General features: G+C 40.0%; 1 protein-coding gene across 5 annotated transcripts in view; it reads right to left on the bottom strand.

Annotated features, from left to right (window-relative positions):
* The window catches only part of Rabgap1l (RAB GTPase activating protein 1 like), a 560,109-nt gene that overhangs the window by 22,369 nt on the left and 524,408 nt on the right, over positions 1–13,332 (bottom strand). For all 5 annotated transcript variants that reach the window (XM_035445764.1, XM_035445765.1, XM_035445763.1 and 2 more), the window contains one exon: positions 2,107–2,217. In XM_035445764.1, coding sequence (XP_035301655.1) covers positions 2,107–2,217 — 111 coding nt within the window. The remainder of the gene's footprint in view (positions 1–2,106; positions 2,218–13,332) is intronic.

The raw sequence follows: 13,332 nt of genomic DNA, 5'->3' as shown, positions 1-13,332 counted from the left end.
TGGCCTCCTCAAGTACCAGGCACACAGCTTACAAAACATTTTTAAAAATTTAAAAATTTTTGAGTGACAAAATTAGCTGTTTAAGATGGGAGATTAAAAAGTCATGGCAGAGACTTATGCCATCCTTAATGTTAAGCAGACTGTATCACTAGTGAATATGTATTTAAATCCTCTAAATATCCAGTCACCACACAGGCAATAATGATTTACTCTTTTAGACTCAAAAGTCTCAATTTTTCTGACACTGGTCTATTATGTTTTCACTTTAGAAAGAAAAAGCAGTAGAAATTTAAAACTGTACATGACTGCTTTCTTCTTAGCAATCATCTCTGAAAATGTTTGCAAAAGAAAACAGGAAGTCCAAAGACTGTCAATGATGTTGTGAGGAAAAAGGGAAGCTGAAGATCAAAAGGTTTCCTGGCAACAGCTACCAGGTAATGAACACATACTACTCGTCTTAGTTCGGTTTCTATTGCCATGCTAGAATACACAGTAAACCAATAGGGAGAAAGGGTTTATTTCATCTTACACTTCCAGGTAATGGTTGATCACTAAGGAAGTCAGGGCAGGAACTCACAGGGCAGGACCTAGAGGCAGGAGCTGATGCAAAGGCCATGGAGAAGTGCCACTACATACTGGCTTGCTCAACCTGCTTTCTTTTACAATTCAGGACCACCTGCCCAACTGATGGTACCACCCACAGTAAGCTAGACCCTCCGGCATCCATGAAGAAAAATGTATCATAGGCTTGCCCACAGTCAGTCTGTGGGCATTTTTGTAACTGAGGTGCCCTCTGCTTAAATGACTCTGGCTTGTGTCAAGATGGCATAAAATTAGCCAGCACACAACTGAAGGGCTTTCTGAATTCATCCCTATGAGGTAGATACTTTTTATACCTATAGACTGCCCAGCGTATACAACTAGTAAGATTCACACAGAGGCATTCTGGCATGTAGGGAGCTGCAGAAAACCGCACCCAAAAGATGGCGCCGGTTTCCGCCTTCCGCCAGCCCGACGGCGAGCGCTCTCTGTGGTAAACAACTCCAAATATGGTAAAGGTCATGTATCCTCTTAATTCTGCTTGGAGACAACCTATCCTGGCGCGCCACGTAGGGTTAGGTGATTGGTAGATGTAGACTATATCAAGCCCCGTCTCCCTCGGCCCGGGGCCGCCGCCGCCGCCGCTGCCATTATACACTGTACAAAGCAAAGAGGTTCCCGATTAAAATGTGTTGAAGAAGATTCCTCGGTGTGGCGTCTTTCTTGCTGGTCAAGGGTGGACGCCGCACTGGCAGTCTTAGCCACTAAGATGCTTGTCAACTCAACAGTCCAGGTCTTCTTGAACAGTGCCTTTTGTTTTATGAGATAGGCTCTTATGCAGCTCAGGCTAACCTTGAAGATGAACTCCCTATCCTCCTGTCCATGCCTTGATTACTAGGATTAAAGACACATGCTGCCACACCTGGCCTAGCTCTTATGGTATGTTCTTCACATACAATTCTACATGTCACAGATGAGAACTATTGCTGTAACAGAAAGGTGCCTCCAAAGGTCAAATTTGCATTAGTGTACTCTCAGTGACTAATATTTTTAGGCATTATACTGGCAGCTTTTTGTTTAGGGAAGTACCGACAAAGTAAAGAGTTGCTTATAGGATTTAAAAACGTATGCCACAGAGGTTGTTTGGAAATAATCCAAACCTTTCTCTAAGACCAGCATTTTCCACTCTCTGTAATTAGCTCAAGCTGTCCCCTCCCACCTGCCACCTGCCACCCACCAGTCATCTATCCAGCACCTCACTCATGTCAAGAACAGAGCAAGCACAGGGGAGGTGGCAAACACCTTTAACTCCTCCAGCTTTTGGGAGGCAGAGGCAGGTGGATCTCTGTGACTTCCAGGCCAGGCTGGTCTAGATAGTGAGTTCCAGGACAGCCAGAACAACATAATGAGACCCTGTGTCAAAACAAAACAAACCAACAACAACAACAAAACAAACCAAAGCAAAGGAACAGAGCAACCCTGAGGGAACACTTCAGGAGCACCTTGGTCCCCACCCTGGAAGAAGCTGTTGTAGTAAAATTTCTATACAGGGAAAGACAAACTTACCTGATCCAAGTCATTCCGCAGAGCAATTTTGCTTGTCACTAGTTCATGGGCAAGGTCATCATTCTCTTGTTCCAACCTCATGCTGGCTTCCTGTAATCTTCGGTTCTCCCTCTGCAGAAAAAGAGCAACAGCCGGAAGTACACATTAGTGCCAGAACATACAAGTAGAAACTGGTGGGGAGTGGGGGAGGGGGCAAGCAACAGCAACAAAGTGAACTCTCAAAGGTGTAAAAGAGAAGGCACAGTGGCACAGGAAGGCAGGTTGCTGTCTGGGAAACAACAGTGAGTTTAGCCAGCAGTGCGGATGCGACTCTCTACGGTGAAGTTTAACAACCATCGCCTAAACCCTCCAGACAGAACTTCATTAGATAAGGCCCTCCACAAAGAGCACGGTTTCCAAATGTGCTCCCAATTATGGGAGATTTTCACATAGACCTAGAACACAGACATAAACAATTCTTGTTTGAAACATGCACAGTTTGACTCCTAGAGAAATAGTCCACAAGATCCAACAGGGATGATGCTGGTCATTTTTTTTTTTTTTCCCCAAACTGTTTCTCTAAGATGAGGGACTAAATTAATTGAAACTGTTCAAAAACAGTCAACCTAAAATCAAGATATGCAGGTTCAAAAAGAAAAAAGAAGATACATGAATTTGTGATTCTCTACCAGCTGATTGTTTTATGCTTTCTTTAAGATATATTTACTTCTGTATATAATATGTTTTTGTGTCACTGAGAGCAATGAGCCCTGATATGTATTTTCTAAATGTTTCATTCTGTTTTCTTCAAACTTTAGATTAAATGATTCTGGGTGAAAAACAAAATTGAGTTGTTTTTCTCCCACTTTGCGCTCTCAGGAAAAGTTTAAGCTATGATGAATGAATCAAGTGACTAACTGTTAAGAAGCAGGACACCTCTTGACTGCCGCTGTGAACAGAGTATGCATGTCCATTTCAGAATAGCAGCTTAGTGTCTTATGTCACACACTATCAAAAATGTTTTCTTTGCTACTGTTGATTGCAGGAGACTCTAAAGCAGACAGACAGGAAGAGCTTCAGGGTAACAAGCTCTTTCTGGTTTTAGATGTACACCTCTGTCAGTGTTTTCTCAGAGTGGCAAACACGACAAAGCTCTGCAAAATCACAGAAGACACATGAATGTTCTGGAAGATGGTATGGCATGACATACTAGAGGTGGGGATTAATTTCACCTGTTGCAGAATAACCTGGTGTTTGTTACATGACAGAAAACCCTAATCCACAATAACCCACTGCCCTCTCCCTTTCTGAATCAGGTCCATAAAACAGACAGTGAGAGCAAGGCCCAAGACTTTCATAGATCCTGAGGACCCATAAACAGGAAGGTCAGCAGAAAAGTTGAAGGATAGACTTACACTTTGACAACATCTTTTCTTTTGGGAAAAAATTGACAGAGATAGTTGGAGAATATAAAAAAAAAAAAGCCTCTTGCAAAACAGATATACTAAGAAGCAAAAGAGAATTCTAAATTACTCAAATACTTTTAAGGAAATTCACAAGAGAATTCCATATATTAGTACATATTAGAGAAAGTTTTCTAAAAATAGCTAGAAAATTCAATTTTTAGAACAATATGAACAACAGATATTAGCTTTAGGCAGTGGGTTAGTTTTGGCATTTTCTTTCTCGTCTTCAAATGACCCCAGTTTTTCTATAATGAACATACAATTACAATAGTCTTTTAAAAACTTTTGTTAAACCCCTTCAATTCAAAACTTTAATTCTACTAGAGAGGATAAAACACTAAAATGAGAAGGAAGAGGAGGAGGAGAAGGAGGAGGAATAGGAGGAGGTCTTCTAGACAAAACCACACTGGACCTTTTCCAGTGACCAAAACACAATGTAACACCTGAGAAGTTCTTCTTTGCCCTATTTGTTCCTGGATAGTGTTCCCTGAATAGGTAGGGCAACTTGTATTTGTTAAAAGTCTGTGTTCCCACAGTTCTACTCTCCATTGAAGTACTAAGGTAACACATAGAAAAAAGGCTGGAGGAACCATATTTCTGCCAGGGGGCTGGAAAGTTTGCATTTCTGAGACATCTATTACTTCTTTGTAGAAATGACTCATGTACTTACAGAAAACTCAGATTTTTAAAAACACATTTCAGAAACTTTCTCAATAAATGTTTCCTTGCCAGAAAGCAACAGTACCCAGCATAATTTCAACATCACATATCACGAAAAGCAGACTGCTTGGGTGGGGAAGAGATTTTTCTCATTTCTTGATAAATCCCTTCAAGAGGCCAAGATAAGACTTCTCCATCACCTGTTCCTGAGTTACATATCCTGCTTCACCTGAGACTGTGCTCCCAGAATACAAAGATAAAAACTGCTTTCTCAACTATTATTTACATCATATTGATATGCTACCAGTTTTTCAGGTTGCTGCTATTGTGTTGAGAATTGCATTAACCTCTGGGTAGTCATATGTTATCCATGAGAAAGTTACTCAAGTATTGAAAAGTAGCACCAGGCAGCAACTTTACTCTTAACTAGAAGCACAGGTCTGATGGGTTACAGAAGCAAGCTGTGAGTGAGCACAGCTGCAATTCGGACTGGGACCTTCTCATTACTGATGAAACGTGAACCCTTCATCAGACACACAGCCAAAGGGGTAAGAACAAGGGGGACTCTAGAGCTAAGTGTCTGAGAGCCCTATAAAGCAGCCTGGCCCGTGAGGCATGCCTCCTGGCTTTTGCTTTAGCAAGCAGCTTCAGTTTGGTGTCTGCAAAGCAAGCGGCACAGTGGGAAGTATCAAATGCCTGCTTTGCACTCACAGACAAGGGAAAGCAAGCTATGGAGCCAAAAATGCAGTATCATCCTCCAGAGGGCAGTCCCAGGTACTGGGGTGTCCTCATGCCATGCCAGAGGCAAGGAGTATGACTGGGTGTCACTGACCCTCTGCTGCCGAGACAGGGATTTCCTGTGATGAACATGCCCAAACATACCAAGGATTAGAACATAGTATAATGCTTAGGTGTCTTTTCTAGTCTTTCCCAAGGAGCCAGAACTGTTTTCAGAACTGACTACTCTGAAAAAGTTTTCCTTAGCATTACACTGGGGACAAAGTTGGGCTTGACAGTCTTGGTTCTTTTCAAACCAAGGATCTGCCCAAGAGAGAGACCAAGAAGTCAGCTGGATTACTTCAGCCAGTGCAGATATCCACACAGTAGATGCTCATAAGGGTTACATGTGCCAACTTCTCAGAGCCTGGAAACAAGTCAGGCAGATGGCTACCCTGGGCTTTCAGAAAAGATTACGGAAGGCATAGCTTATGTAACCTGCACATCACACTTCTGAAACATGCTCCATCTTACACAGCTGACACCTTTTGAACAAAAATCATACAACTTTCCTCAGCCACTCTCTCCCTTCCTGCACAGGACTTATACAGCTGGGAAAGTTTGGTTAGTAACTTTTAGGAGGACGATACTGCATTTTTTTCAAAGAAAGACACTAATACAGACACACACAGATTGAAAAAAACCAACTTACCTCCTCAAAGGTCATAGACCAACTACCGTTTTCAACCATAGGTACAAAGACAATTGAAAAAAAAAAGGAATATCCAGTGAAATTGCACACCTATACTACTGTAGGAAACAGCAGTAACAGAAACAGACAACTTGTTAATATTCTCACTGTTTGTTCAGAATGTCATAGAGTGAAGTTCTCTCTGTGACTGCAAACATTCAATGGAAAAGTATACTTCAGGCAGCCAGTGGGCAAGTCTCAACTCAGGAAGACTCGGGCTTGAAAACTCCTCCCTCCTCACAATGTTATTTGCAGTTTGCATGACTTATGAAAATGAAAACGCCGTGTGTGGAAATATTAGTAACTACAGATGACTTGTTGGTTTTGTGTTAATGCTAGGTGGGAGGGACCGCCTCATAGGACAAGATCAGAAGCCTTGCAGAATAATTTATCTTTGAAATTGCTAAGTAGGGGAAAGCAAATGGAAAACTGTGCCTGGCTCCTGTTTATTTCTGGGGGTGAAGTTTTTGTGAAGCCATCTAAGGGATGGGTGAGGAGAAACCAAAGAAATGCTAACTGGCAAGGAAAAGAAAATGAACTCAGTTTTCAGGGAAAAAATGATGCAGAAGGCAGTGACTATGTAACCACCCAATATTTTGGGTGTGTTGTCTGCTGCTATGATGAATTCTTGGCACATGCTTTTAAAAATATTTAAGGGTCAGGAGAAAATATTTCTCTCATAGATCCAGTACAATTTTATTAGCAACAAAACCATTAACTCTTGAAAGTTTTATTTTGGACACTTTTTAAAATGCTTTTTTAAATTTTATTTTGTATGTGATCTGGCATTTTGCCTGCCTGTATGTCTGTGTGAGATCCTCTGGAACTGGAGTTACAAACAGTTGTGAGCTGCCATATGGGTGCTGGGAATTGAACTGGGAAGGGCAACCAGTGCTCATAACCACTAAGCCATCTCTCTAGCCCTTGGACATTTCTTTTAAAAGAGTTTATCATCACACTTAGATTTTTCAAAAGACACTTTTTTCATCTACAAAGATAAATGACTACAGATTTAATGCTTAGATATTTATTTCACCTATAAATGAAATCCAAGAGAAACCTATGGATATTGGAAACTACTTAATGTTTTCTTCCTTTTCTCATCACATTCAGTTTCATCTTTTTATGGAAATTTAAACATTTCAAGTGTCAAACTCAAAACAAAATTTATCAGAAATAACTATAAGTAGGAAAATCCACTGCAGTTCTTTACATATTAAGAACAAACAAATGGAACCCCTGCAAACTTAGATGACACGTCAGCAAAGAAGAATAAACATCTCAGCACCACAGGACACATTTCCATGCTACAATGAAGGTCCCTGTGCATAAGCAGCCATGGGCAAACAAAAACACAATACACCAGTCATCCAGATCTGGCCCACAAGCCACTGTGGCGTTCTACTCTAGCACACAGATAAATTGGGCTACGAAGTGAGTTCCCAGGCTAGCCTGTGTGAGTGTGAGACCCTGTTTTCAAAAATAACAAACAGAAAGTAAATAATTAGAGATGATATAGAAACGTATTCTCATATAGTTTCTCAATAATAACAAGAAAAACATTGGCGAATGCTAGAGATCAATGACAGACACACTAGAAAATTCTCTTATGTGTAGCATTTTTAGAGTTCCACATGAAATGTGACTGAGGCAGGGGAGGTACCAGCAGAAGCCATCTGCTTCTCCTTAGCTACAATCTTCAGCAGCTACAATAGGTAACGGCGTTAGCCAGGCCCAGAAGAATGTGGAACCTTCTGAAGTTTAACACACTGATATCACAGTGTGTTAATAAACTCTGATATCACAGGCAGACAGAAACCATCCTCATGTCCAATATTACTCATTAAAAGCACCTTATTTTACAGGATAGTTATTCCCAAAAGCCAACAACAGCTTTTTTGATATGAAAAGAAATAACACATATACTTATTTTCATTGGTAGAACATTTTTCAAGGACAAATCTAATACTCTCAACATCCATTAAGTAAGGAAAGGCCCAACACACTAATGCTAAATAAGTAAATAAATCCACGATCTTCTCGTTTACAGGTAAGAAAGAAAAATTTAGTATGATTCACTGAACTCATTAGAAGACTCATTTCAGGGGCTGGAGAGATGGCTCAGCAGTTAAGAGCATTGGGTGCTCTTCCAGAGGTCTCAAGTTCAATTTCCAGCAACCACATGGCGGCTCACAACCATCTATAATAGACTCTGATGCCCTCTTCTGGCATGCAGGTATACATGCAGAGTTCTCCCTCCCTCCCCACTCCTCCCTCTCCCTCTCCCTCTCCCTCTCCCTCCCCCCCCCCTCTCTCTCTCTCTCTCTCTCTCTCTCTCTCTTCTTCTCTCTCGTGTGTGTGTGTGTGTGTGTGTGTGTGTGTGTGTGTGTGTGTGTGTGTATGAAACCCTGTCTGGAAGAACAAAACAAAAAAGCCCCCCCAATCTCACAACCCATAATGCATGATGTGAAAGACAAAATAAATAAATAAATAAATAAATAAATTTATTTTTAAAAAGCTAAAAATCTGTGCCATGCTCTTGACAGTAACCATGGATGTTATTACAAAGAAAAATATGTAAGAAAACCATTGATTAATAAAAATAAAAAGCAATAAAAAGTCATTGAAAAGTAAAAGAAAAGAAGAATTTCTATTTGGATTGTATTTTGTTCAGATTTGCATTGGTTTGGTGGTGGTACAGATAAAGTTCAGCAGCTTCCGCATGCTAAGCAAGCCCTGCTCCACTACCTATGCTACTTGAGTTACATTTTGACTTTTAAAAGTTGACTATGTCACCGGGCGGTGGTGGCGCAAGCCTTTAATCCCAGCACTCGGGAGGCAGAGGCAGGCGGATCACTGCAAGTTCGAGACCAGCCTGGTCTACAAGAGCTAGTTCCAGGACAGCCTCCAAAGCCACAGAGAAACCCTGTCTCAAAAAACAAACAAACAAAACAAAAACAAACAAAACAAAACAAAAGTTGACTATTTCTAACTAAGCTCATGAAGGCAGTTAACCATTCTACGTTTAACTATACTGAATATGGTTATGTAAACTCTAAATTATATATTTATGATACTATGCATGTCTTAAGCCCACAGTTTAAACAGTCTACTTTCTTCTCATTATCTTCCCCTACAGAACAGGCAGCTTTTACCATGCTTTGGGAAATTCACTAAATTTAATTAATCACTTGTGTTTTTAAAGACCTGACCCACATTACCATCAGCAGCTCTTAATTAAACAAGAAAAAAAGTATATCCTTTAAAGATGGATGATGGCTGCAGTTATCCAGAAGCGTTGCCAATTGACTGTATTACTGAAATTCTTTCCCCACATTGAAAGCAAACCACTTCCTCTGTGTAGCAAGGAGAATATTGATTTCTAACATTGTTACCTGCTTTGGTGGGTTTGATTACTAATTTTTAGTTCCAGCACTTGGGAGGCAGAGGCAGGTGGATCTCTGTGAGTTCAAGACCAGCCTGGACTACAAGAGCTAGTTCCAGGACAGCCTCCAAAGCCACAGAGAAACCCTGTCTCAAAAAAACCAAAAAACCAAAAAAAATGTTCTAAAACAGATATATCTATCCATAAATGTATATTTTCTGGGGACATCATAGCCCATCTATAGCTCACATTTCATCCCATTTGAACTCAATCAAATTTACAAACCAAAAGGTCAGAATAGAAAAACAAAACAGTATCCATACATTTGACCAGGTTAAGAAAGAGGATAAAAGCCATTTAGAATTAATACTGTATATTCATTATCCATAAACATCTCTCTCTTTTGGAGTCTTATGGAGTTAAACAGAAAGACACCATTAAAGGCTGTAAGCAGTTGTTTGAGGGTTCCCTGGGTCTCAATACAAATTTGATGCCAGATTCAGCAGTGAGTATGTTTGTGCTTATTACTCTAAGTGTAGATATATGGATAGGAATGCCACATAGTCTACCTAGAAATTAATGAGCAACACTAAAAATGAATGCACCATTTCTATTGTTCAACAGCCATTAATTAGCTCAAATTTTGACAAAAGATCTCCTTTGCACAAGGATAACTTGAGTATAAGTACTGTGTTTTGACACAAGTGACATGGTGTATGGATTGGGAATGTAGCTCAGTTGATAGAATGCTTGCCTAGTCTGTAAGAAGTCCTGGGTTTTAAGTTCAATTCTCAGCATCACATAAACAGGGCATGGTGGCTTACAGCTGTAATCTCAGCACTCAGGAAATAGAGGCAAGAGGCTCAGAAGTTTGACATAGTAATCTTCAGCTACACAGTGAGTTCAAGCCCAGCCTAGGACATGTGAGAAAATGTCTCACAGAAAATACAGTAGCTAGGGAAATGGCTCAGTTGGTAAAGTGCTTGGCATGCAAGCATTAAGACCCGAGTTGAGGTCTTTAGCATCTACATAAAAAACAGGTAAGCAAACAAACAGACAACAAATAGTGTAGCTGTGTGTGAGCTCACTGAGTAGCCAAATTAATGAGCTTCAGGCTCTGTGAAAATTCCCACCTCAAAAAATGAGGTAGAGAGTAACTGAGGAAGACACCAGACATTGACATTTAGTCTCCATGCCCATTTGCACATACTTGTGCCTGCACAAACCTGTATATGCATGTGCTCGCGCGTGCGTACACACACACACACACACACACACACACACACACACACACACACCCAAGATAAAGAAAAAAGAAACAGAAAACAAAGAGGGTGGTCTAAAAGTCAATATTCTGAAACATTTGTCTTGAGTTAGATTGGGTTAGGTACAGATTTCATCTGTATACTATAAAATCATATGCTTTTTGAAGAGGGATTGTTGAGCCATGGTCTCACTATGTGGACCAAGATGGCTTCAAACTCTTGACCATCTGCCTCAAGCCTCTTATGTGCTGGGATTGCAGGATGTCTAAAAAAACCTTGCTTTAGTATACAATTCAGTTACATGAAACTGTATAGCCATCATTTTTGAGCATTGCATCATGCTTAGAATTTTAAAATTATAGCAACACCATTCATAGTTGGGACTGAAGTGTTGCATTAAGTGAGTCCAGTAACAAACTTACAATGTAATAGGCACGAAGAGCATGCTTACATGGGAGGGCATGAAGGAGGGCGCTACTGTGCATTGACCTACGGGCTCTCACATGTTAGGCAAGTGCTTTACCCCTGAGGTATACCCCTAGACCATATGTTTAGACTGATATAGCAAAAAGTAACTGTTCCATGCATTCCTGGATCTTTAATGCCAGCTTTCACTTTTTTCCAAAAGCCCTTCTTCAAAATGCCATCAAGTATGGGAGAAACAATAGCACTAAATGGGAACAGTTTATGGTATGACATTTCTGGGTTTTGTTTTTATTTTTAAGTACCCACAGTCTTTCCAACGCTCTTGCCATATGGCAAGCTGGAGGTTGACATGGCAATTTATGCAATATGGGTTCCAATGGTGAAGGAGGAATTGTTCCTGAACAGGTGTGAGTTCTCAATGTCTTTATGACATTCTCTAATAAATGAAAAGAGCTTATTCCCCAAAGAGACCAGAAGATGTCAGAGGTATTTTTAAGGTACTCTGTTATATTAATTATAATTTTCTTCCTTAAATGTATTTATTTACTTATTTGGTTTTTTCTTTACTTTTTCTTTTTTGGTTTTTGTTTTTGGAGACAGGGTTTCTCTGTGTAGCCATGGCTGTCCTGGAACTTGCTCTGTAGACAAAATGGGCCTTGAACTCAGAGGTCCACCTGCCCCTGCCACCGGAGTACTGTGATCAAAGTCATGCACCACCACACCCAGCTGTTGCTTACTTGTGTGTTATACATGTAGGCATGCATATGCCACAGTATGAGTGGACAGGTCACAGGACAACTTTTGGGAGTCAGTTTTTCTCCTTCATCTGTGGATCCAGGAAATTGAACTCAGGTCATCAGGATTGGAAACAAGTCCCTTTACCTGGAAGAGCCATTTCTCCAGCTAACCTAAATTTACTTATTAAACCAGATTTATTTGTACCTGAAGGACCACACCTGTTGACAGCTATAACTATGTTGGCAATTACTAGCTTGAAATATAATTATAACTTGATTATAATTTTGCCAAGTAGATCATTGGGACTGATACCTACACATTATTAAAAAGGCATAGAAATATTGATTACATAGGATACTAGGAAGCCACTCTAACCATAAAAAAGAGATAGTGGTAGAGAGCGTGTGATGTGTGCACATAAAAGGCTACAATGGGATGGGAGTGGTAGCCAGGCCTAAATAAAGATCAGCCTGGAATACAGAGCAAGACCCTGTCAAAATAAAACCAAACAAACAAAAAAACCAAACTCTACAACACTTCAACCTAAAATACCTATTTTTAAAGCAGACAGTGTGATTTTATATCAATGAAAACTGTACAAAAATCCTACGGCTTATAAGTGTTTATACATGCCTGTCTTGACACAAAAAGGACATAAGACACAGTTACAGTTCAGTTGTTGTATAGCCTCTTTAGGCTCTGTGAGGCTGCTGTTTTATTTTGTGTTTTTAGATAGGGTCTCGCTGTGCTGCTGGTTTCAAACTCCTGAACATGAATGATCCATCCCAGAGCCACCTAGGTGCATGCAACTGTGCTCAGTTTGTGCCTATGTAATTATGTAAGTTTGGGCTGTCATTTCCTTCTCTTTTATCTAAAAGCACTTTATTCATAATGGTGGAAGTATTCTGAAGATTAGAATGATCAAACAATTAAAGGGCTTTTATTTTGATCATTAACAGTTAATCTTGAGTCTGTTCATACCTTTCTGTATCTTAGGTCTGGCATTAAAACTAGATTTACTAAGAAGATAATCTGGTAAAGAATTATCTATCATAACCATATGTGGAATTATTTTCATTTCTCAAGCCAGTTCTAGAGGGAGAGAAGAAATATACCGACTGATGATATAACTATAGGGTAGTAACAGTTACCTAAAATAGGAAGATGATCAGTGAATACTGGAGATGCACATCCAAGCAAGTTTATATTATTCTAAGTCATGCTTGTACTAGCAGAGTTTAAAAACCAATAACCATTTACTAAACACCAATTATGTTCTGAGTACTTAACATATGACAGCCTTCAATCTCACAGTAATCTACCACAAAATCATATATGCATATGTATTTGAAAGGTTCAATGACTCACTCAAAATGCTGACCAGTAACATAGGGACCAAAATCCTCATCTATGATTTCAAATCCTGTTGCCTTTTCCAGAAAGCCAGGAATTTAGATCAAGTCTGTTTGACTCTGAAGCCCACAGACTCTGTTCACCATGCTCCTCTGTGAGCATTAACTGCTGTTCTGTTCAACAAAAAAAAATCAAGATGCACAATGTGACTGCTGCCAACATATACCTTTCCAATCACAGTGGCAACTCTGGTTATGGAGGTAAAAGCCATCTCAGTGTGGGTGGTTCCATTAGGAATGCCACCATAATACTTTCCTTGGAGGGGTATTTAGGTATCAGTGGATACTGATGTAGTGAGGAGGGACTCTGACATATCTGTATGAGTCTCAAGAATTGAAACAGCTAACAGAAGACAATAACATTTCAGAAGGTAAAAAATAAATTACAAATTACTGTTTCCCAACACTGCATGCTGTGGCCAATGCT

The sequence above is a fragment of the Cricetulus griseus genome, chromosome 5 (genome assembly GCF_003668045.3).
Source record: "Cricetulus griseus strain 17A/GY chromosome 5, alternate assembly CriGri-PICRH-1.0, whole genome shotgun sequence".
Classification (NCBI taxonomy): Eukaryota; Metazoa; Chordata; class Mammalia; order Rodentia; family Cricetidae; genus Cricetulus; species Cricetulus griseus.
The sequence above is the reverse complement of the archived record's forward strand: the minus strand, read 5'-3'. Positions and strand labels throughout refer to the sequence as shown.